The 24,595-nt window shown below is 46.0% G+C and overlaps 1 protein-coding gene across 1 annotated transcript; it reads right to left on the reverse strand.

The window, feature by feature from the left end:
• Nucleotides 1–22,555: 22,555 nt before the first annotated feature.
• Nucleotides 22,556–23,503, reverse strand: LOC123377114 (olfactory receptor 52K2-like). The gene has a single exon (XM_045029573.1). It carries the CDS (start codon nucleotides 23,501–23,503, stop codon nucleotides 22,556–22,558), a length of 948 nt encoding a protein of 315 aa, XP_044885508.1.
• Between the last annotated feature and the right edge of the window lie 1,092 nt (nucleotides 23,504–24,595).

The raw sequence follows: 24,595 nt of genomic DNA on the forward strand, positions 1-24,595 counted from the left end.
CCCCCCGCCCACAGTTCCCCAGCCTAGGACCCAAGAGCTGTACCGTCTTGCCTTGGGCAAAAGCCTGACCAGTGTCAGTTTATTTCCCAATCTGCAGCTCACTCAATGTGCAGAGGACAATACATCAGCCTGAGCAGATTTCCCTTGTACGTTTCAAACAGCATCCTGTAGTAAGGAAAACAATATAAACCAGATTTGTTAATTACAGAAAGATCAATTGTTTACGTGATTATAAGTAATAGTGTAAAGAATGAAGTTGAAATCTGGGAAATAAACAACATCACAAACTAAGTTCTAAACACTAGACAGGCTTTGAATCAAACAGTGTCTCACCCTGATGGTTCAAACAATCCACCAATCTTCCATGCACAGGCTAGAAACCCCTTCAGCCTGGGACCACAGCCCCAGTCCAGTCCCAGGTTCTAACGTCTTTCGTGTTGAGTTGTGTGGGGAGTGAGGCCAAGTGATGTTGTCGCTTCCACATTTTATAGCTTGTGCCATGTAGAGGGAGCTTCATTATTCCAAGCAAAAGCCCCCAGCACAGTTACTGGAAAAGAACAGCCGCAAGATGGAGTCCAGTGTCACATCATAATCATATCACCAAGGTAAATATGGGGGTGCCAGGGTGTTGCTTTGGGGCACAGAATGTCACATCTCCCCCCTTAGTTTACTGCAGCGGTGTATGACGGGTTGGATCACAGAACCCCCCTTGGCAGCTGCCACCTGATGTGCCAAGACTACTTCTGCCCCTGCCTTCCCTGCCAACTTGGGGCCCCAGCACCCTGCCTTGCTGAGCCAGACACGCCCGTCCACTCCCACACAGACCCAGGGTCTGAAGTATTCGCCCGAAAGCTGCAAACTTGACTGAAAGCAGCTCACAGAAGTGTTCCTGTCTTTAACACTCAGATGCCCAACTCCCAATGGGGTCTAAACCCAAATAAATCAGTTTTACCCTGTATAAAGCTTATGCAGGGTAAACTCATAAATTGTTTGTAGTCTATAACACTGACAGAGAGAGATGCACAGCTGTTTCCACACCCTCCCTCCAGGTATTAATACATATTCTGGGTTAATTAATAAGTAAAAAGTGATTTTATTAAATACAGAAAGTAGGATTTAAGTGGTTCCAAGTAGTGACAGACAGAACAAAGTGAATTACTAAGTAAAATAAAATAAAACACGACAGTCTATGTCTAATCCAGGTAAATAGAGATCAATTCCTCACCAGTTCCAGAATGCTCCCTTTTACAAGACTAATCAGCTTTTAGTCAGGGTCCAGAAATCACTCCCACTCCTTGCAGTCACTCTCCTTTGTTCCAGGTTCTTTCAGGTATCTTTGGGGGTGGAGAAGCTCTCTCTTCAGCCAGCTGAAGACAAAATGGTGAGGTCTCCCGTGGGCTTAAATAGACTTTCTCTTGTGGGTGAATACCTCCTCCTCTCTCCTATTCAAAGACCAGCTCAAAGATGGAGTTCTGGAGTCACCTGGGCAAGTCACATGTCCATGCATGACTGAGTTCCTTACTAGCCAAGCCACATTCCTGGGAAAGCTCAGATGTGGATTGGTGTCTCCGAGTTCATTGTTGGCTTCAGTGTTTCTTGATGGGGCACTTACCAAGAATAGTCTTTTCTCAGGAACTCGACCAACTGCTTCCCTACAGCCTACTTAGAATCAAACAAGTATGCAGCCAATATTCATAACTGTCATAGGTTTCAACCCCACTCTGAACCTTAGAGTATAGATGTGGGGACCTGCATGTGGACCTCCTAAGCTTAATTACCAGCTTAGATCAATAGGCTGTCACCACTCCCAAGGACTAACTCCCTTCCCTGGGTAGTCTTGAGAGGCTCCTTCACCAATTTCCTGGTGAACACCGATCTAACCCTTTGGATCTTATTACAAGGAGAATTTAACCATCCTCCCTCCTTTCCCCCACCAATTCCTGGTGAGTCCAGATCCAATCCCCTTGGATCTTAACAACAGGGAAAAATCAATCAGGTTCTTAAAAAGAAGGCTTTTAATTAAAGAAAACAAAGGTAAAAGAACAAACCCTCTGGGAGACAGCATACAAGCTGATCTCATGGACAACAAATTTAAAACACAGGATGTTCCCCTGGGCAAAAACCTTAGTACACACAAGAATACCCAATATGATTATTCCCCTAATGCCAAGACAAGTTACAAAAAGAAAATAAACATAAACCTATTTATTCTTTTCTAAACTTACTACTCTGATAAGAGGCTGGTTCCTCGATCTTTTCCACTCCGGCTGAAACTGACTCTAAACAAAGGAAACTTCCCTCCTTCCTTTTGAAACAACTTGTCCCCTCATTGGTTCCTCTGGTCAGGTGTCAGCTAGGCTAGGTGAACTTGTTAACCCTTTACAGGTAAAAGAGACATTAACACTTAACTGTCTGTTTATGACAGGCCTCTATTATGGTGTCTTTGAAAACTGTCCATGCAGATTGCAGGGATTTAACTCTAGTCACTGTACTTTTGAATTTCTGCTTAACTAACATCCTCATTTTTGCATAGTTCCCCCTTTTGAAATTAAATGCCACAGTGTTGGGCTGTTGAGATGTTCTTCCCACCACAGGAATGTTAAATGTTATTATGAAGCAGGATGAAGGTGGAGGGGTTGGTGAAGTCGGTTGTGTTCGAATCTGACATGGCGTAGGGGAGAAAGTGTCCAACTCTGAGGCATAAGGGTGTCATCTGCATTTACCATATGCTCCCCTGACTTTCTGTGTCTTCCCAGGCTCTCGGGTGATAGTCGCAGTAGAAATGCCTGAATGGAGATACAACGTTAATATGAGAGACCGCATGCAGTAGTGGAGGCTGTTCTCATGGGAGAAGCAGATTGCTCTCTCTTCACACACTGAAAAATTACGTTTTCATTATTCAGAAAGAATAACTATGAACAATGACCCTACTAAATCCAATTCCACATTTGTATTGTGCTCCCTGCATTAAAGATTCCTACACTTTGTGGTGGGGGAACCTTAAGAGGCACCAGCAGGAAACAGAAGGGTGGATACTGGTTATCCATCATTGTTCCTTAATGCAATGAGAGTCAGGATAGGGAATCCATACTGACAGGATTTCCCCATTCATCCAGTTGCTCGAAATCAGAGATGGGAAAAAAAACCAAAAAATTTTGCAAAGATATGTGCTGTGAGAAACATCCCAACTAGAACATACCTCAGGGGCAAGACCTTGGCGCCATTGATAGCAGTTCAGGAGAAACACCTGCACATTCTCAGCAGTGGATAAAACAAAAGCAATGTTCAGATCCCTAAGATATCGGACGCTGAATAACATGTTCAGGAATGTGTTTGATCACTTGGTCTCTATTAAGGGTATAGCATATATAAAAGGGATTTCGAAGACAGGCTCTGAGAATGGGGGAGGCTGCCATATGCAAACATATAGAAAAGTCTGGGACTTTTTAGGTTACACAACAGACAAAGAAGAGAGCATATGATATAGGAGAGGAAAATAAAAAAGGAAATTGATTTACATTCAAATGGACAGTTCCCACCCAATACTATTGATAGACACTTAGTGCTCCAAGAGGACTAATTCCCTAAAGATGAGGAAAATTGTCAGCAAAACTGATTGGGAGGAAAAATGTAGGCAGAAAAATATGAATGAATATTGGTAATTCTTTGATAACGTTTTATCAGATTTCAGAAAACTCACAATTCCAGAGTCAACAAAGTGAACAACTTTGGGTAAAAACTCAGTTTAGTGGTAAAGTGAAGGCAACAATTAGAGGGAGGGAAGCAATATGTAAAAAAGAGGAAAAAGGGAAAATAGCTGGCCAGCAATAGAAATCAGAAGTTAAGAAAATTGATAAGGAACGTTAAGACATTAGGGGAAACTCCGTGTTTGCAGGGCTATGGATCAGAAAAAGGAGTCTATTAAAATATTTAGAACAAGAGAAATCCATGGAAAGATTTATGTCAATTAGTGTGTTAAATGTAAAATATTAAAATAAAAAAGGAAAGGGGATTTTTTATAATTTATAAAAGAATTGACAAGTTTAAGAAACAATGGATCATTGATAGTATGGGATTAGTTAAAAAAGTCTAGATATTTAAGTAATGCCAGTAACCAACAGGGTTTAACTTAAACAGATCTTGTCAAATAAACCTGATTTCATCCTTTTATGAGAGTACACATTGGTTGATCAAGGGTACACATTTGGTGGATCAGGCGATCAACACTGATGCAACTCTTGATTTCTCAGAGGCTTTTGATTTAGTAGTGGAAAATACTGAGTTGGTGAGTTGGAGCAGGGAAAGGATTTTACCTCTGCACGTGTGATTGGTGAAATAAACTGCATCCAGTTCTAGGGTGCACATTTGAACAAAGATGTTGAAAACTTGGAGAGGGTGCAGATGTTGGCAGATCCAGACTGGATGTTTATTTTTTTTCTTGAAGATCGGCTTGAAGAGTTGTTTACACTTAAAATGCTAAAGCCGTGCTGCCATAGTGCTTCAATATAGACACTTCTTACACAGATGGACGGGTACTCCCCTCAGCACAGGTAATACCCGAGAGGTGGTAGAATTCATCTCATGCTGTCTACATCAGGGCAGTTCTTGGAATATATTGGAGACATTTTTTTTTCCAGAAGCTGGAGAAACCTACCTGGAGAGAGGCTGTTCTAGACTTGATTTTGACATATAAGGAGGAACTGGTTGATAATTTGAAAGTGGAAGGCAACTTGGGGGAAATGACCATGAAATGATAGAGTTTCTGATTCTAAGGAATGGTAGGAGGGAGAACAGCAATATAAAGACAATGGATTTCAAGAAGGCAGACTTGAGCAAACTCTGACAGTTGCTAGGTAAAATCAGGGAGTTAGTAGGCAAGATCACATGGGAAGCAAGTCTAAGGGGAAAAACAATAGAAGACAGGTATTTTTTCAGAGAGACATTGATAAGGGCACAAGAGCAAACTATCCCCCTGCATAGGAAAGATAGGATGTATGGCAAGAGACCGCAATGACTTAACCAGGAGATCTTGAATGATCTAAAAATTAAAAAAGGATCCTACAAAAGTGGAAACAAGGTCACATTACAAAGGAGAAATATTAGGAAATAACACATGTATGTAGGGGCAAAATTAGAAAAGCCAAAGCACAAAAGATCAAAATAACTAGAGACAAAAGGGTAACAAGAAAACATTCTACAAAAACCTTAGGAGCAAGCGTAAGACCAGGGACATACTTGACAGGTTTTTCTGTCTTACCACAGACAGGCAGGACAAGAGTCAATGGGTTCAAATTTCAGCCTATCAGATTTAAATTAAATACAAGGAAAATCTTCCTAATTTTATATACAGGAGGCCAATGGAACAGACTCTCAGGGAAGTCATGGGAGCTCCTTCTGTGGAGGTTTTCCAAAGACGTGTGAATAGCCACCAGTCTTAGATGACTAAGACGAAACAAATCCTGCATCTTGTCAGGGGATAGACTAGCTGTCCTTCACGTTCCCTTATAACTCTATGGGTGTATCATTCTATGATGTAAAATCCTAGTGTAGACCCGGCCTTAGTCACACACTCATCTTTCGGCTCAATCCAGAGGTAACTGAATGAAATTTAATGGGCCCGTGTTTTACAGGTGGTCAGACTGGATGATCAAATGGTCCCTTCTGACCTTAAACTCTATAGATCTATTGATAAAGAAAGTAGACCAGGCATTTATATTTAATGTGTCTCATAACATGAACAAGGAAACATTTAGTTAAATTGAAAGTCTGAACATATAACATTGAGAAAAGGTAATTGCTACCATAATTCCTATTTGGCCTGTAGAACTCCTTGTTACCAACATTATTGGAACAAGGAGCATAGAAGATTGGGATTCACAAACGGATTGTCCATTGTAGGTGGTCCTGCTGGCATCACCTGTAGTTAAGGTGGTCTGAGACCTTCCATTAGAAGACTTCATTTCCAGTTGCTTATAAATTTGCCAAATTTTTGGAGTTTGTTCTGAAATATCACATATTGGGTGTCTACTTTAAAAAAAATGTTGTTTTTTGTTGTTGTTTTTTTTTTTTGAAGTTTCAGGCATAACAGTTCAGCCAACTTCTCGAATGAAGCTAGGAGAAATATCTGTTATCCATGTGAAAAATTTTAATTATTTTTCTATAGAGGAGCCCTAGCACCTCCAAGCTTTCCAGCAGATAAAAGTCAAGGAACAGACCCTGTCCCTTTGGCTCATTAATAGACAGAGCTCTGAAATGCAAGAGGAGGGAGTGACAGTGTCTGTGCATTAACACACAGTTGGCTCCTGACATCTGTACGCGGTTCTTGCTACAAGGGGAGTTTTGCCTCACTGAGGTCTGAGCAAAGTACAGGCCGTGGTCTCAGAATTTGTTTTGCACATCTACTAACATATTTCTTCCTGAAGGATTCACTGTGCCACTGAAATACACCTCCGTGGGGCTGGAGTCCATCAGGCAGGATGAGCAGCGATGCACAGAAATCAGTGACAATTTGGCCAGTGATTCTTTAGCAAACTCATCACTTATGGCAATGGCCTTGGGATGTTTCATGGTTGTGCAGAGTGGAAAGGACACAGACTTACTCTCTATCCCAACACACCCACGTTGCAGAAGGTGAGCTCCTCAGCAAGAGATGGTACCTGTGAATTACGAGATGGAAGTGTCCTCCCTGGGAATCCCCCTCAGGTATCTGTGACTGACACCTCTCTGAATCCAGCATCTGCAGCAGCATCTGACGCCGAGAGCCAACACACTTGGTGCACAGTTTATAATATAGCTCTGTGTAATTCCAGGGGGTTTTGCTCAGACTCTAGAGGACAAGGGAGCATCTGAATGTAAACAGGCTGTAGAGAAGCATGTCTCCACTTTGGTCTAATTATCCAGCTTTAGAAGTAAACAGTAATTAAGGAACCTTCCCAAAGGAAGATGAGAACTCCTGGGCTCTGCGCTGAGTCAGAGAGGAATTGGCTGCTCTGTAGATTTGTGACCCACACCTCTCTCACCCCAGCATCTGCAGCAGTATCCCAAAATGAGAGACAACACGGGGATGTGCACCATTGATAATATAGCCCTGTGCAGTCCCAGGGGGGTTCGCTCAGCCTCTAGAGAAGAAGGGAGGCTCTGAATGTAAACAGGCTGTAGAGAAGCCTGTCTCCGCTTCTGTGCTAATTATCCAGCTTTAGCAGTAAACATTAACTAAGGAACCTTCCCAAAGGGAGAGGAATTGGCTGCTCTGTTCGTTTGTGTGTATGTATTTAAAAATTATAGTTTATGAGAAAGAAAATTAGGGATAACGCCCAACTCTCCAGAGGATCTGATGTCCTGTAAATTCTCAGGATAGATGGGTAGATAGTAGACAGAGAGATTTGGAGAAAGTTGACTAAGAGGAGACACAAGCAGTTACAGCAAACACATGGAGCTGTCGCTAAGGGATCACAGATCAGTACTTCTCATTAGTAACTATCATTATACTGTGCAGCACCTTTCATTGATAGATCTTCAAAACTTAGGAAATGAATGTCACTATGAACCATCCCCACTTCACTGAGGAATAAACTGAGGCACGGGGAGAAATTACTTGTCCAAGGTCACAAAGACACGGGCTGACAGAACTCAAGTGTCCTGATTTCCCTTCCATAACCAGGGTCTCTGTCTGTAAGTGACCACATGACAACAAGGAAATGGACTCCCAGTCTTGCAGGGCCTGTTCACAGGAGGAGGGAAAGCAATTCCCTACGATTCAACATGGAACTGGGGAACGCCGAACTCTCTGGCAAACCAATCTGGGCCCCCTCACACTGTCAAGTATCAGAGGGGTAGCCGTGTTAGTCTGGATCTGTAAAAGCAGCAAAGAGTCCTGTGGCACCTTATAGACTAACACACATATTGGAGCATGAGCTTTCGTGGGTGTATCTGAAGAAGTGGGTATTCACCCATGAAAGCTCATGCTCCAATACGTCTGTTAGGGTAGGTTTACACTTACCGGCCGGGTCGACATGGTGAGTTCGACTTCTCGGAGTTCGAACTATCGCGCCTGATATAGACACGATAGTTCGAACTCCGGAAGCGCTGCGGTCAACTCCGGTACTCCACCACTGCAAATGGTGGTGGCGGAGCTGACGGGGGAGCCGCGGAGTTCGACCGTGCCGCGTCTGGACGTCACGTAGCTGAATTTGCGTACCCTAATTTGAACCCCCTTTTTAGTGTAGACCGGGCCTTAGTCTATAAGGTGCCACAGGACTCTTTGCTGCTCTCACACTGTGAGACTGTGACAAGCTGTAAACCTCTGCAGGTCTTGCACTTACACAGCCACACACAGACAGGGACACACCTAGCTGCAGTTACATGAAAGTACAATACAGAGGCTCCAGCCAGTTCCCCCGCAGCTCCCCAGCCTAGGACCCAAGAGCTGTTCCATCTTGCCCTGGCCAAAAGCCTGACCAGTATCAGTTTATTTCCCAGTCTGCCCCTCCCTCAATGTGGAGAGGACAATGCACCAGCCTGAGCAGATTTCCCTTGTACGTTTCAAACAGCATCCTGTATTAAGGAAAACAATATAAACCAGTTTTATTAATTATAGAAAGATTGATTGTTTAAGTGATTATAAGTAATAGTGTAAAGAACAAAGTTGAAATCTGGGAAATAAACAACATCACAATCTAAGTTCTATGCACTAGACAAGCTTTGAATCAAGCAGTGTGTCACCCTGATGGTACAAGCAATCCACCAATCTTCCATACACAGGCTGGAAATCCCGTCAGCCTGGGATCACAGATTTATTAATTACAGGGTCTGAATTACTTGTCCCAAAGCTGCAGACTTAACTGAAAGCAGCTCATAGAAGTGTTCCTGTCTCTAACACTCAGATGCCCAACTCCCAATGGGGTCTAAACCCAAATAAATCTGTTTTACCCTGTATAAAGCTTATACAGGGTAAACTCATAAATTGTTCACCCTCTATAACACTGATAGAGAGAAATGCACAGCTGTATGCCACCTCCCCCAGGTATTAATACAGACTCTGGGTTAATTAATAAGTAAAAAGTAATTTTATTAAATACAGAAAGTGGGATTGAAGTGCTTCCAAGTAGTGAGAGACAGAATAAAGTGAATTACCCAGTAAAATAAAATAAATCACGCCAGTCTATGTCTAATCCAGCTGAATAGAGTTAAATTCCTCACCAGTCCCAGAATGCTCCTTTTACAGACTAATCACCTGTTTGTCTGGGTCCAGCAATCACTCCCACCCCTTGCAGTCACTCTCCTTTGTTCCAGGTTCTTTCAGGTATCCTTGGAGGTGGAGAGGCTCTCTCATTAGCCAGCTGAAGACAAAATGGTGAGGTCTCCCCTGGGCTTAAATAGACTTTCTCTTGTGAGTGTAGATTCCCTCCTCTCTCCTATGCAAAGTCCAGCTCCAAGATGGAGTATTGGAGTCACCTGGGTGAGTCACATGTCCATGCATGATTGAGTTACTTACCAGCCAAGCCACAGTCCTGGGAAAGCCCAGATGTGGGTTGGTGTCTCCGAGTTCATTGTTGGCTTCAGTGTACCTTGATGGGGCACTTACCGAGAATAGTCTTTTCTCAGGAACCAGACCAACTGCTTCCCTACAGCCTACTTAGCATCAAACAAGTATGCAGCCAATATTCATAACCATGAATATAGAAATGACACATGCATACAGATAGGATTAATAGATTCAGCAGATCATGACCTTTACAGAGATCCATTACATGGAATATGTAGCATAAAACCCATTCTAGTGATGTTATATATTTCTTCAAATAACACACAGTCAACCTGTGAAGCTCCTTGACAGAGGATGGTGTGAATAGGAGCGGCTCTAGACATTTCGCCGACCCAAGCAGGGTGGCATGCCACGGGAGGCGCTCTGCCGGTCGCTGGTCCCGCGGCTCCGGTGGACCTCCCGCAGGCGTACCTGTGGAGGGTGTGCTGGTCCCGCGCGGCCACCGAAGCCTCACGGAACCAGCCGACCCTCCACAGGCACACCTGCGGGAGGTCCACCGGAGCCGTGGGACCAGTGGATCCTCCGCAGGCACGCCTGTGGGAGGTCCACAGGAGCCGCCTGCTGCCCTCCCGGTGACCAGCAGAGCGACCCCCACGGCATGCCGCCCCAAGCACGCGCTTGGCGTGCTGGGGTCTGGAGCCACCCCTGGGTGTGAAGGCCAAGACTATTACAGCTTTCAAGAAGAACTAGAAGAATTCATGGAGGACAGGGTCCATCAATGACTATTAGCCAGGATGGGCAGGGATGATGTCACTTGCTTCTGTTTGCTGGAAGCTGGGAAAGGTTAATGGGGAATGGATCAGTTGAGAATTATCTGTTCTGAAGCATCTGAAGTAGGGGAATTGTTTTAGCAACCTGTAAATGGGGTTCCAGGGGGCCCCATTCTGAGACTGCTCAATTAGGGCAAACTGCAAAGAATGGGGCAGACAATCCCCCAAATGGGTGGTTATAATAATAGTTGGGTTTACAAAGGCAGCAGCAAAACAGCTTTCACAATGCTTTACTGCTTACACAGAAGCCAAAAAAACAATTCCCTTAAAGCCCACTCCCTTGGGCTTCTGACCAGACAGCCAATTCAAGTATGATGATGATTATTGAAAATCTTGCTCGTCATATAATGAAGTTCTACCAATCCCAAAGGATTGTACACAGCACCTCCCAGGTGAATGAATATTTCAGATTTTACTCAAATAATCACTTACAGCCAATTCTTATTAACTAAACTAAGATTTATTAAAAAAGAGAGAGTATTGGTTAAAAGATAATTAGACACAGAGACATGATTAGAGTTTCTAAGTCAATTTCATAGTAGCGATGGCTGGCCTCAGAGTTCCACAGAGTTATTTCAGAATTAGTCAAGAGATTATAGTCCAATGTTAAAAGAGTCATTATCAGGGCGATCCAGGATATAACTGGAGACCAGAGTCTTGTGCGTCAAGCTTCCCCTGATGATGCTTAAGCAGATCTGAGATCATTAGGATCAGATTCCAAGAGCCCTTTATACAGTTCCTGGGCAGCACAACAGTCCTTGGGTGAACAAATACACTTTTGAAGTAACCTTCTATTTCCTAAACATCACTGGTTATTAACTACCTGGATTGATATAATGTCATTATCCATTAAGCAGTTTATAGAGTGTTCACAAGAAACTTTAAAGAGACATAATGAAAATGAGATTATTGCACCCAAGATTCATCTAATAATATTTCCTTTTCATCTCTGAATTAACGGAATACAGCTCTAGACAGAAATCCTTTGCTTACACTGCTAACCTCTAACAAGCTCTCAGTACATTTAGACTACTAGAGTCACTAACTTCTTCCAGTTCTTTAATAATACAAGTCTACATAGCAAAGCCCTAGCCTACTTAAGGTGGAATGGCCCTAATAACATTTACATACTTTTCTAACCTGACCCAGAGTCACCCTCTAGAGACAATAGTCTGCATGTTGCTCAAGTCTTTCTGGCCATGTGTCACACAACCCCTTTTGCAAGGCCTGGGGCTGTTTGGTTTAGTGGGGTTCATCACCCTCTGAAGGTGGTACTAGGTCTTGCCACTTGGTATCAGGGCATCTGAGGAAGTGAAGCGTTTGGAGCATGAGCATGTAAAGTTTTTTCCTTCAGAAGTGAACCAGCTGCAGGGTGTTCGGCTGGCTCCGATTATGAAAGGGAAATAACTGGGGAGACTCATGGGACAGGAGCCCAATCAAGAATTCCAGAGGCACTGGGGTGAGCGGTTGGTGGGGATCACCCTCTTCTAGGACCCAATCAAGGAAAACCCGAGCAGTAGGCAATAAGGTGGTCCCACCACAGGCGGCAGGTTATATACATTTGCAGTGCTCGGGCTGGGGGTCCTGCTTCAGCAATATTTGGAGCTGGGTCTCTCCCCCGGCCCTCCCTGGATCAGGCCCCGGCCCCCGCGGGTCTCCCCGCCCCCGCCCTGCCTAGAGCAGGTCCCAGCCCCCGCCTGCCACCCCTCCCCCTGCGTGAACCCCCCCCCGCCGCACCGCGTCCCTGCCTGACAGAAAACAGCGCGAGCCTCTTCCTCATGCTGCTGGAGTAGAGCGACTCCCGGCAGAACGGCTGTCTGCTGCCCCAGGGTCCTAGCACCCACCATTCACTAATGGCGAGGCAGGCTGCCCTTCTGCCCCAAACCCTCATCCCGAGCCAGAGCCCTCATCCCCCCCGCACCCTAATCCTCAGCCCCAGCCCTGACCCCCCCCAGCATGAACCCCTCATCCCACACCCCCAACCCTCTGCCCTGAGCCCCCTCCTGCATCATGAACCCCTCAGCACCAACCAGAGCCCTCATCCCCCCGCACCCTAATCCTCAGCCCCAGCCCTGAGCCCCCTCCTGCATCATGAATCCCTCATCCTCAGCCCCACAGCCCTCACCCCTGCACTCCCTCCTATCCCCAAACTCCCTCCCTGAGGGTGCACCCCCTCCCGCTTCCCACACACACCTTCCCATCCCAAAACTCCCTCCCAGAGCCTGCACCCCTCACCCCTTCCTATGCCCCCACCCCAGCCCAGAGCCTGCATCCAAACTCCATCCCAAAGCCTGCACCTCTCACCCAATCCTGGACACCCACCCCCTGCCCCAGCCCGGAGCCTGCACCCACCACCCAAACTCCATCCCAAAGCCTGCACCCTGCACCCCTCCTGCACCCTAATACCCAGCCCAGGATCTGCACCCCACACCTCCCCCCGCAAGCCTCCTCCCAGAGCCTTAGGCAGGTGGGGGCGGAGTTTGGGGGGGTGGAGTTGGGGAACGAGTTCTGGGCACCACCAAAATTTCTACAAACTTGCCACCCATGGGTCCCACCTCTTGGACTATGTGCAGGGGGGCTCTGATGGGTAAACAGACACAGGTGAGCTCCAAGATGAGAGAGGACATCATGGCCACTAAATGGTGGGTGAGAACTGGGCCAGTCAAATGCTGGAGGAGTGCGCCTGGGCAAGATGGAAACAAAATACATACATGACGTCCAACCAGGAGTTGCACAACCGATCGACCTCCATCTGGACATAGGTAACAGTGGACTACTCATCCAGGTGCTGGTCATGTAGGGAGTGATGAGCTCTCTGAGGATGCCAGCAGCAGCCTGGCTGCTCTCAATCCCTGTGCAATTCTGGTCCTCAAAGGTGGTATTAAAATCCCCACCAAGGCCCAGGCAATCGTGAGGATCCAACTTGCCGAGGAAGGCAGACATCTATTGATAGAAACACATCCACTCTGGGTCTGCATTGTGGGGTAGACGTTGAACAGAGTCAATGTCAGCCCCTCCACTCAGGCCTGGAGCAACTCCCAGCATCTCAGGCTGTAGGTTGGGGAAGAATAGGGGGGTCACCCAAGCAGAATGAGTACGGAGGTGTCTAAAATATACCTGGTCCCCCCACTCCAGCTGCCAACTAGTCTTAGCAGCTGGATCCATGTGGGTTTTCTGCAGGCAAACCATAGAGTACCCTACATCACAATGGAAGGAGAGCACCTGGCACCTGTGGAGACCCACCCTAGAGCCTCTGGTGTCCAATGTTGAAAAGATGGTTGGCTTCATTCTGAGGGCTGAGGAGGATCTTCGTGGGCAGGAAATCCCCATCCAGCCCTTTGCAAAAATCAATGACCGATCTGAAAGTCTTTTCACAGAGTTGTGGGCCCACCTGTAGACCACGATTCCTGCCTTCCAGTTAATAAGAATGTAAGAACATAAGAATGACCATAAAGGGTCAGACCAAAGGTCCATCCAGCCCAGTATCCTGTCTACCGACAGTGGCCAATGCCAGGTGCCCCAGAGGGAATGAACCTAACAGGCAATGATAAAATGATCTCTCTCCTGCCATCCATCTCCACCCTCTGACAAACAGAGGCTAGGGACACCATTCCTTACCCACCCTGGCTAATAGCCATGAATGGATTTAACCTCCATGAACGTACCTAGTCCTCTTTTAAACCCTTTTATAGTCCTAGCCTTCATCACCTCCTCAGGCAAGGAGTTCCACAGGTTGACTGTGCATTGTGTGAAGAAGAACTTTTATTTGTTTTTAAATTGCTGCCCATTGATTTCATTTGGTGGCCCCTAGTTCTTTTATTATGGGAACAAGTAAATAACTTTTCTTTATTCATTTTCTCCACATCACTCATGATTTTATATACCTCTATCACAGGGGTAGGCAACCTCGGCACACAAGCTGATTTTCAGTCACACTCACACTGCCCAGGTCCTGGCCACTGGTCCAGGGGGGGTCTGCATTTTAATTTAATTTTAAATGAAGCATCTTAAACATTTTAAAACCTTATTTACTTTATATACAACAATAGTTTAATTATATATTATAGACTTATAGAAAGAGACCTTCTAAAAGTGTTAAAATGTATTACCAGCACACGAAACCTTAAATTAGCACACCACTTCTGAAAGGTTGCTGACCCCTGCTCTATCATATCCCCACTTAGTCTCCTCTTTTCCAAGCTGAAAAGTCCTAGCCTCTTTAATCTCTCCTCATATGGGACCTTTTCTGAACTTTTTCTTATGCCAGTATATCATTTTGAGATGAGAAGACCACATCTGTGCGCAGTATTCAAGATGTGGGAGTACCATAGATTTATATAAGGGCAATAAGCTATTCTCCATCTAATTCTCTATTCCTTTTTAAATGATTCCTAACATCCTGTTTGATTTTTTGACTCACGCTGCACACTGCGTGAACCTCTTCAGAGAACTATCCTCGATGACGTCAAGATCTCTCTCCTGATTAGTAGTAACTAAATTAGCCCCCATTATGTTGTATGTACAGCTGGGGTTATTTTTTCCAATGTGCTTTACTTTAAATTTAGCCACATTAAATTTCATTTGCCATTTTGTTGCCCAATCACTTAGTTTTGTGAGATGTTTTTGAAGTTCGTCACACTCTGCTTTGGTCTTAACTATCTTGAGCAGTTCAGTATCAACTGAAAATTTACCATTTATTCGTACCCTTTGTTCCTTGTCTTTTATCCAGTCCTCAAATCATGAAAGGATTTTCCCTCTTATCCCATGACAACATAATTTACATAAGAGCCCTTGGTGAGGGACCTTGTCAAAGGCTTTCTGGAAATCTAAGTACACTATGTCCACTGGATCCCCCTTGTCCACAGGTTTGTTGACCCCTTCAAAGAATTCTAATAGATTAGTAAGACACGATTTCCCTTTACAGAAACCATGTTGACTATTGCACAACAACTTATGTTTTTCTATGTGTCTGAAATTTTTATTCTTTTGTATTGTTGCAATTAATTTGCCCTGTACTGACGTTAGACTTACCAGTCTGTAATTGCCGGGATCATCTCTAGAAGCCTTTTTAAATATTGGGGTTACATTAGCTATCTTGCAGTCATTTGGTACAGAAGTCGATTTAAAGGACAGGCTACAAATCATAGTTAATAGTTCCACAATTTCACATTTGAGTTCTTTCAGAACTCTTGGGTGAATGCCATCTGGTCCTGCTGACTTGTTAATGTTACATTTGTCAATTAATTCCAAACCTCCTCTAGTGACACCTTAATCTGTGACAGATTTGTCACCTATAAAGAACGGCTCAGGTTTGAGAATCTTCCTAACATCCTCAGCTGTGAAGCCGGAAGCAAAGAATTTATTTAGTTTCACCAGAATGACTTGATCATCTTTAAGTGCTCTTTTTGTATCCTGATTGTCCATGGGCCTCACTGGTTATTTAGGAGGCTTCCTGCTTCTGATGTACTTAAAAAAACATTTTGTTATTACCTTTTGAGTTTTTGGCTAGCCGTTCTTCAAATTCCTTGTTGGCTTTTCTTATTAAATTTTTACACTTAATTTGGCAATGTTTATGCTCCTTTCTATTTACCTCACTAGGGTTTGTCTTCCACTTTTTAAAAGATGACTTTTCTATCTGTCGCTGCTTCTTTTACATGGTTATTAAGTCACAATGGCTCTTTTTCAAGTTATTTTACTGTGTTTTTTAATTTGGGGTATACATTTAAGTTGGGCCTCTATTACGGTGTCTTTGAAAACTGTCCATGCAGCTTGCAGGGATTTCACTCTAGTCACTATACTTTTCAATTTCTGCTTAACTAACCTCCTCATTTTTGCATAGATCCCCTTTTTGAAATTAAATGCCACGGTGTTGGTCTGTTGAGATGTTCTTCCCACCATAGCAATATTAAATGTTATTATGTTATGGTCACTATTTCCAAGCAGTCCTGCTATAGTTACCTCTTGGACCAGCTCCTGCGCTCCACTCAGGACTAAACTGAGACTTGCCTCTTCCCTTGTGGGTTCCCGTACCAGCTGCTCCATGATGCAGTCATTTAAAGTATCGAGAAATTTTAGCTCTGCATTTCGTCCTGAGGTGAAATGTTCCCAGTCAATATGGGGATAATTGAAATCCCCCACTATTATTGGGTTCTTAATTTTGATAGCCTCTGTCATCTCCCTCAGCATTTCATCATCACTAGCACTGTCCTGGTCAGGTGGTCGATAATAGATGCCTACTGTTATATTTTTATGAGAGTATGGAATTACTATTCATAGAGATTCTATGGAACTTGTGGATTCATTTTTTACTTCATTTGATTCTACATTTTCTTTCACATATAGTGCCACTCCCCCCCGCACAACTGTTCTATCCTTCCGATATATTTTGTATCCCAGAATGATTGTGTCCCATTGATTGTCCCCCCTCCACCAGGTTTCTGTGATGCCTATTATATCTATATCCTCCTTTATCACAAGGCACTCTAGTTCACCCATCTTATTATTTAGACTTCTAGCATTTGTGTACAAGCACTTTAAAAACTTGTCATTGTTTATTTGTCTACCCTTTTCTGATGTGTCAGATTCTTTTTTATGTGAATGTTTCTCTTCTGATCTGGCTCATAGTTTATCCTCTTCAATCCTCTCCTCCTGACTAGAACTTACACAATCTCTATCAATAGACTCTCCTCTAAGAGAAGTCTCTGTCCTATCCATGTGCTCTGCTGCAGCAGTCGGCTTTCCCCTATCTCTTAGTTTAAAAACTGCTCTGCAACTTTTTAATGTTAAGTGCCAGCAATCTGGATCCTCTTTGGTTTAGGTGGAGCCCATCCTTCCTGTACAGGCTCCCCCATCCCAAAAGTTTCCCTAGTTTCTAGTAAATCTAAATCCCTCCTCTCTACACCATTGTCTACAGCATTCCATCCAGTCCTCCAAAACAGCCCTGGTGGCCCAGAAGATGAGATGGACGTCTCCCCAACGCTGGAGAAGGAGCCCACCTTACCCTTGAAATCGCAAGTGTCCACCAGAAAATGGTGAAGCTCATCCCGCAGAACAGCGTGGGACGATGTCGTGGACCTATGATGATCCTCTGGTGGGGCCCCTGTTATGATCCTGTAGCCCACAGAAATGAGCATAGAGGGAGCAGACCACTGGTGCGGAGACTATACCAGTGGTGACGTGAACCTGCCTATAACTCCAGAAAGGGTGAGGGAGAGGAGGGAAGTGAGCAGCCCCGAAAGGGTCCAGGAGGGGAAACAAAAAACCTGCCTGTAAACGGGTTGGACTCACCCCTGCGGCGCCTCCTGCTGGTGACTCCGGAAATTAGCTCATTCCAGCGCTGGAGCGCCCTCTGCAGGCTGGTGATCCACCTGTCCTCAGGCCCCCGTGTCCCTCCCTGGACCCAGTGCCCTTTTACATGGGGGTGCTGCCCCCTGGCAGTAACCCCTTACTCTCAGGGCTTCCCCTTCACAGGGAACCCCCACCCTCTATCCCTACCTTGCCTCAGTGTATGGCTACTGCCAGTCATTGTCTAGCCCCACGTCCTGGGGCAGACTGCAGTATCAGCCTGTTCAGCACTGGCAAGGAGGGTTTGGACCTGCTGCCTTGGCCTACCCCTGGGCTGCCCTCTGCAACTCTCAGTACCTGTTAGCCTTATGCTAGGCCGCAGCCTGGGGCTTTCCAGGCTGGAGCTCCCCAGCTCCTCAGCCTTTCCCCAGCCCTGCTCCACTCAGGTATCCAGTCTCAAGCTCCCTGCAGCCTGGCCCGTCTCACTCTGAAGGCAGAGAGAGACTGACTTGCTTCTGGCTTCCCTGGCCTTTTATAGAGGCCAGCTGTGGCCTGATTGGGGTGTGGCCCAGCTGCAGCCACTTCCCCAATCAGCCCAGCTTTTAGAGCCACCGCTCTAAAGCCCTGCCAGGCCACTTTTAAACCCCTCCCAGTGTAGCAGGGGTCCACCCTGCTACACTGCCCTCTGAGGTTTATCTAACGACGGGGGAAATGAGACAACCCCTGGTTGGCAGCAGTATGGAAGATAGAGGGGACAGAAATGAGTAGGGCTTCTCTCCCCCTTCCCCCTTCACTCTGTGGCAGCGGCTAGGGCTCAGGGAAGCCAGAACTGACAGATTCTTCTGCCGCTCCAGCCGGGGCAGCCTGGGCTCTTCCCCTCCTTCGGCAGCTCCTACTGGGGCTGGAGGCTTGAACTCCTGCCAGATGAATCTGAGACAGCCCAGACTCAGGGCTTCTGCCCCCTTCTGCTGAGCTGCTCCACATGAATCACATGCTCATTGCCATGTTTTGTTCATTCCCTCTGAAACACCTGGCACTGGGCACTGTCAGAAGACAGGCTACTGCAGTGGTCCCCAACCTTTTCATCTGGCGGGTTCCAGATGAAGGACCATGACGGCAGTTGAGCATCCGCCGAAATGCCACCGAATTTCGGAAGCATTTTGGCGGCAACGCCTCTCGATGATGTCGCTTGTCAGGACATGGGTGCATTGGGGACTGCTGGGCTACTGGGCTACATGGACTATTGGTTTTACCCATTATGGCCATTCTGATCTTATTTAGACCCCAATTGTATCTGCCTCCTGCTGCAACTCACTATACCCCACCCGCCTCCCAGAGCTCAGATAGATCCCAGGTATCATAGAATCATAGAATAACAGGGTTGGAAGGTACATCAGGAGGTCATCTAGTCCAACCTCCTGCTCAAAACAGAACCAATCTCCAACTAAATCATCCCAGCCAGGGCTTAGTCAGCCAGGAGTCCTGATGGGGTCTCTCTCTCGACAGAATTAGTAACAAATTAAGAATAAACATTAAAATTTTAACACTAACTTGTGTCCCTTAAATGACTTGCCATAAGAAGTGAGAACATATTGGTTTTAGAGATGACTATGTTGCAGATGACAAGGGGAATGGAAGAGAGGAAGAAGAGATGGGGTGGGACCTTGGGGAGAAGACACACAGCAGGGTCAAGACTTGACAGAAGAGATGAGGCAAGATTGTAATTTCAGGGATCCACAGACTCATAGACTCTAAGGTCAGAAGGGACCATTATGATCATCTAGTCTGACCTCCTGCACAACGCAGGCCACAGAATCCTACCCATCCACTTCTATAACAAACCCCTAACCTATGTCTGAGTTACTGAAGTTCTCAAATTGTGGTTTGAAGACCTCAAGCTGCAGAGAATCCTCCAGCAAGTGACTCATGCCCCATGCTGCAGAGGAAGGTGAAAAACCTTCAAGGCCTCTGCCAATCTGCCCTGGAGGAAAATTCCTTCCCAACCCCAAATATGGCTATCAGTTAAACCCTGAGCATGTGGGCAAGACTCACCTGCCAGCACCCAGGAAAGAATTCTCTGCAGTAACTCAGATCCCATCCCATCTAACATTCCATCCCAGACCACTGGGCATACTTACCTGCTGATAATCAAAGATCAGTTGCCAAATTAATTGACAAAAATAGGCTATCCCATCATACCATCCCTTCCATAAACTTATCAAGCTTAGTCTTGAAGCCAGATATGTCTTTTGCCCCCACTACTCCCCTTGGAAGGCTGTTCCAGAACTTCACTCCTCTAATGGTTAGAAACCTTCATCTGATTTCAAGTTTAAACTTCCTAGTGTCAAGTTTATACCCATTTGTTCTTGTGTCCACATTGGTACTAAGCTTAAATAATTCCTCTCCCTCCCTGATATTAATCCCTCTGATATATTTATAAAGAGCCATCATATCCCCTCTCAACCTTCTTTTGGTTAGGCTAAACAAGCCAAGCTCTTCAAGTCTCCTTTCATAAGACAGGTTTTCCATTCCTCGGATCATCCTAGTAGCCCGTCTCTGAACTTGTTCCAGTTTGAATTCATCCTTCTTAAACATGGGAGACCAGAACTGCACACAGTATTCCAGATGAGGTCTCACCAGTGCCTTGTACTAACACCTCCTTATCTTTGCTGGAAATACCTCGCTCGATGCATCCTAAAACTGCATTAGCTTTTTTAACGGTCATATCACATTGGTGGCTCATAGTCATCCTGTGATCAACGAATACTCCGAGGTCCTTCTCCTCCTCTGTTACTTCCAACTGATGCGTCCCCAATTCAGGGCCGCCCAGAGGATTCTGGGGGCCTGGGGTCTTCAGCAGCAGGAGGACCCCGCTTCGGCAGTGAGTCAGCGGTGGGGGGTCCTTCCGCTCCAGGACCCGCCGCCGACGTGCCCCGAAGCGGGGTCCCCCCCCGCTGCCGAAGTGCAGCCAGATTTTCTGTGGTAATTCGGTGACGGGGGGCTCCCACCACGGGTCTTCGGGGCACTTTGGTGGCAGGTCCCGGAACGGAAGGGCCCCCCGCCGGCGAAGACCGGGTGCAGAAGAAGTGTCGGGGGCCCAGGCCCTGCGAGAGTTTTCCAGGGCCCCCAGAGTGAGTGAAGGACCTCGCTCCAGGGCCCCAAAAAACTCTTATGGGGGCCCCTGCGGGACCCTGGGGCAAATTGCCCCTCTTGCCCCCTCCCCCCCCCCCGCCGGGCAGCCCTGCCCCAATTTAGAACTAAAATTCTTATTATTTCTCCCTAAATGCATTACCTTGCACTTTTCACTATACAATTTCATCCTATTACTATTACTCCAGTTTACAAGGTCATCCAGATCTTCCTGCAGGATACCCCGGTCCTGCTCTGTGTTAGCAATACCTCCCAGCTTTGTGTCACCCGCAAACTTTATTAACACATTCCCACTTTTTGTGCCAAGATCAGTAATAAAAAGGTTAAATAAGATTGGTCCCAAAACTGATCCCTGAGGAACTCCACTAGTAACCTCCCTCCAGCCTGACAGTTCACCTTTCAGTACGACCCGTTGTAGTCTCCCCTTTAACCAGTTCCTTATCCACTTTTCAATGTTCATATTGATCCCCATCTTTTCCAGTTTAGCTAATAATTCCCCATGTGGAACCGTGTCAAATGCCTTACTGAAATCGAGGTAAATTAGATCCACTGCATTTCCTTTGTCTAAAAAATCTGTTACCTTCTCAAAGAAGGAGATCAGGTTGGTTAGGTACGATCTACCTTTTGTAAAACCATGTTGTAATTTATCCCAATTACCATTGACCTCAATGTCCTTAATTATTTTCTCCTTCAAAATTTTTTCCAAGATCTTACATACTACAGATGTCAAACTAACAGGCCTTGTAAACGGGTTGGACTCACCCCTGTGGCTCTCCTGCTGGTGACTCCGGGAATTAGCTCTGTTCCAGCGTTCGGAGCGCCCTCTGCAGGCTGGTGATCCACCTGTCTTCAGGCCCCCGTGTCCCTCCCTGGACCCGGTGCCCTCTTACATGGGGTGCTGCCCCCTAGCAGTAACCCCATTCTCTCTGGGTCTCCCCTCCTTGGGGAACCCTCACCCTCTATCCCTACCTTGCCTCAGTATTTGGCTACTGCCAGTCATTGTCTAGCCCCACACTCTGGGGCAGACTGCAGTATCAGCCTACTCATCACTGGCAAGGAGGGTTTGGACCTGCTGCCCTGGCTTACCCCTGGGCTGCCCTCTGCAACCCCCAGTACCTGTTGGCCCACTGCTAGGCTGCAGCCTGGGGCTTTCTAGGCTGGAGCTCCCCAGCTCCTCAGCCTTCCCCAGCCCTGCTTCACTCAGGTATCCAGTCTCAAGCTCCGAAGCAGCCAGGCCCATCTCTCTCTATAGCCAGAGAGAGACTGTCTGGGCTTCTGTCTTCCCTGGCCTTTTATAGGGGCCAGCTGTGGCTCAGTTTGGGGTGTGGCCTCACCTGCAGCCACTCCCTCAATCAGCCCAGCTTTTAGAGCCACTGCTCTCAAGCCCTGCCAGGCCACTTTTAAACCCCTCACAGCAGGAGCAGGGTCCACCCTGCTACAGGCCTATAGTTACTCGGATCACTTTTTTTTCCCTTTCTTAAAAATAGGAACTATGTTAGCAATTCTCCAGTCGTATGGTACAACCCCTGAGTTTACTGATTCAGTGAAAATTCTTGCTAATTGGCTTGCAATTTCATGTGCCAGTTCCTTTAATATTCTTGGATGAAGGTGGCAACCCAGTGTTGTGTACATAGACTGACTCCCCAGTTCATCACATTGACATAGCACAGTCAGGACAGGGAAGGGTTTAATGTCTCTCTGTCTGTCCAGTAAGTGATTCAGGGAGGAGGCCCCAGCATCATGGACCATGCACCAGCCAGCTCTGCACGGAGCTCAATCTGAGAGCCAGAGCACAAGGAGAAAATATTTAGGTCTCTTTATGAGCAAACAGCTGGAGCAGCCTGCCGCGGATCTGTTTGGTCCTCACCCCATAAATGATGGGGTGCAGCACAGGGGGCACCATGTGGTACACACCACTAATGAGAACGAGGAAATGCAGTGGCACATTGTGACCAAACCGGAACATGAGAGAGGAGAATACATTTGGGACGTACAAAGCTGAGATGGCACAAAGATGAGAGATGCAGGTCCCAAAAGTTTTAAGCCGGGCATCCTTTGTGGGGAGGCAGAAGATGGCCTGGAGGATCTGAATATAGGACACAGCAATAAAAAACCCATCCATTCCGATCACAAAGAGAAGATCAAACAGGCCATAGTAACTACTGATGCGGATGTCAGTGCAGGCCAGCTTCACTACAGCTATATGCTGACAATAAAAGTGTGGGATGATGTTGGTTCTACAATATGGCCACTGCCTCACCAGGAAGGGATAGGGTAATGCGAGTATACCACTGCGCAGCACCACGGCCAGGCCTATCTTGGCCACAAGAGAGTTTGTCAGGGTCGTGGAATGTCTCAGAGGATCACAGATGGCCACGTAGCGATCAAAAGCCATAGCCACGAGGATTCCAGACTCCATCCCTGAGGAGGAGTGAAGAAAATACATCTGGGTGAGGCAGGCACTGAAACCGATCTCCCTGGAATTGAACCAGAAGATGCTCAGCATTTTGGGTACGGTGGATATGGAAATGACCAGGTCAGTGACAGCCAGCATGCAGAGGAAATAGAACATGGGTTCATGGAGGCTCTGCTCCATCTTCACGATGAACAGGATGGTGAAGTTCCCCAAGATGGCTATGGCATACATAGCACAGAAGGGGATAGAGATCCAGATATGGGCTGCCTCCAGGCCAGGAATGCCAAGTAGGATGAAAGCAGAGGGGTTGCTGAAGTCGGTTCTGTTAGAATCTGACATTGCGTAAGGGAGAAAGTGTCCAACTCTGAGGCATAAGGGTGTCTCCTGCATTTACCGTACGTTCCCCTGACTTTCTGTGTGTTCCCAGTAGATGGTCGCAGTAGAAATGCCTGCATGGAGAGACAACGTTAATTTGAGACACTGCATGCAGTAGTGGAGGCTGTTCTCATGAGAGAAGCAGATTGAGCGCTCTTCACACACTGAAAAATTATATTTTCCTTATTCAGAGAGAATAACTGTGAACAATGACCTGACTAAAAACAATTCCATATTTTATTGTGCTCCCTGCATTAATAATTCCTACACTTTGTGGTGGGGGAACCTTAAGAGGCACCAGCAGGAAACACAAGTGTGGATACTGGTTATCTATCATTGTTCCTTAATGCAATGAGAGCCAGGATAGGGAGTCCATACTGAAGGGAGTTCCCCATTCAACCAGTTGCTTGAAATCAGAGAAGGGGGAAAAACAACCTTTTAGGAAGACATGTGCTGGAAGAAACATCCCAACTAGACCATACTTGGGCCCCATTGATAGCAGCTCAAGAGAAACACCTGCGCATTTGCAGCACTGGAAAAAACAAAACAATGTTCAGATCTCCAAGATATGGGATGAAGCATAAGATGTTCGGGAATGTGTTCAGTTTTGGTCACCCAGTCTCTATTAAGGATAGAAAAGTCTGGGACACTTTAGTTTATACAAGGGACAAAGAAGAGAGCGTATGATATAGGAGAGGAAAAGAAAAAAGAAAACCGATTTACATTCAAATGACCAGTTCCCAACCAGTACTATCTATAGACACTTAGCGCTCCAAGAGGACTAATTCCCTAAAGATGAGGAAAATTGTCAGCAAAACTGATTGGGAGGAAAAATTTAGACAGAAAAATATGAATGAATATTGGTAATTCTTTGATAACATTTTATTAGATATCAGAAAACTCACAATTCCAGAGTCAACAAAATGAACAACTTTGGGTAAAAACTCAGTCTAGTGGAAAAGTGAAGGCAACAATTAGAGGGAGGGAAGCAATATGTAAAAAAGAGGAAAAAAGAAAAATAGCTGGCCAGCAATAGAAATCAGAAGTTAAGAAAAT

This window comes from Mauremys mutica, chromosome 1 (assembly GCF_020497125.1).
Source record: "Mauremys mutica isolate MM-2020 ecotype Southern chromosome 1, ASM2049712v1, whole genome shotgun sequence".
In the NCBI taxonomy this organism is placed as follows: domain Eukaryota; kingdom Metazoa; phylum Chordata; order Testudines; family Geoemydidae; genus Mauremys; species Mauremys mutica.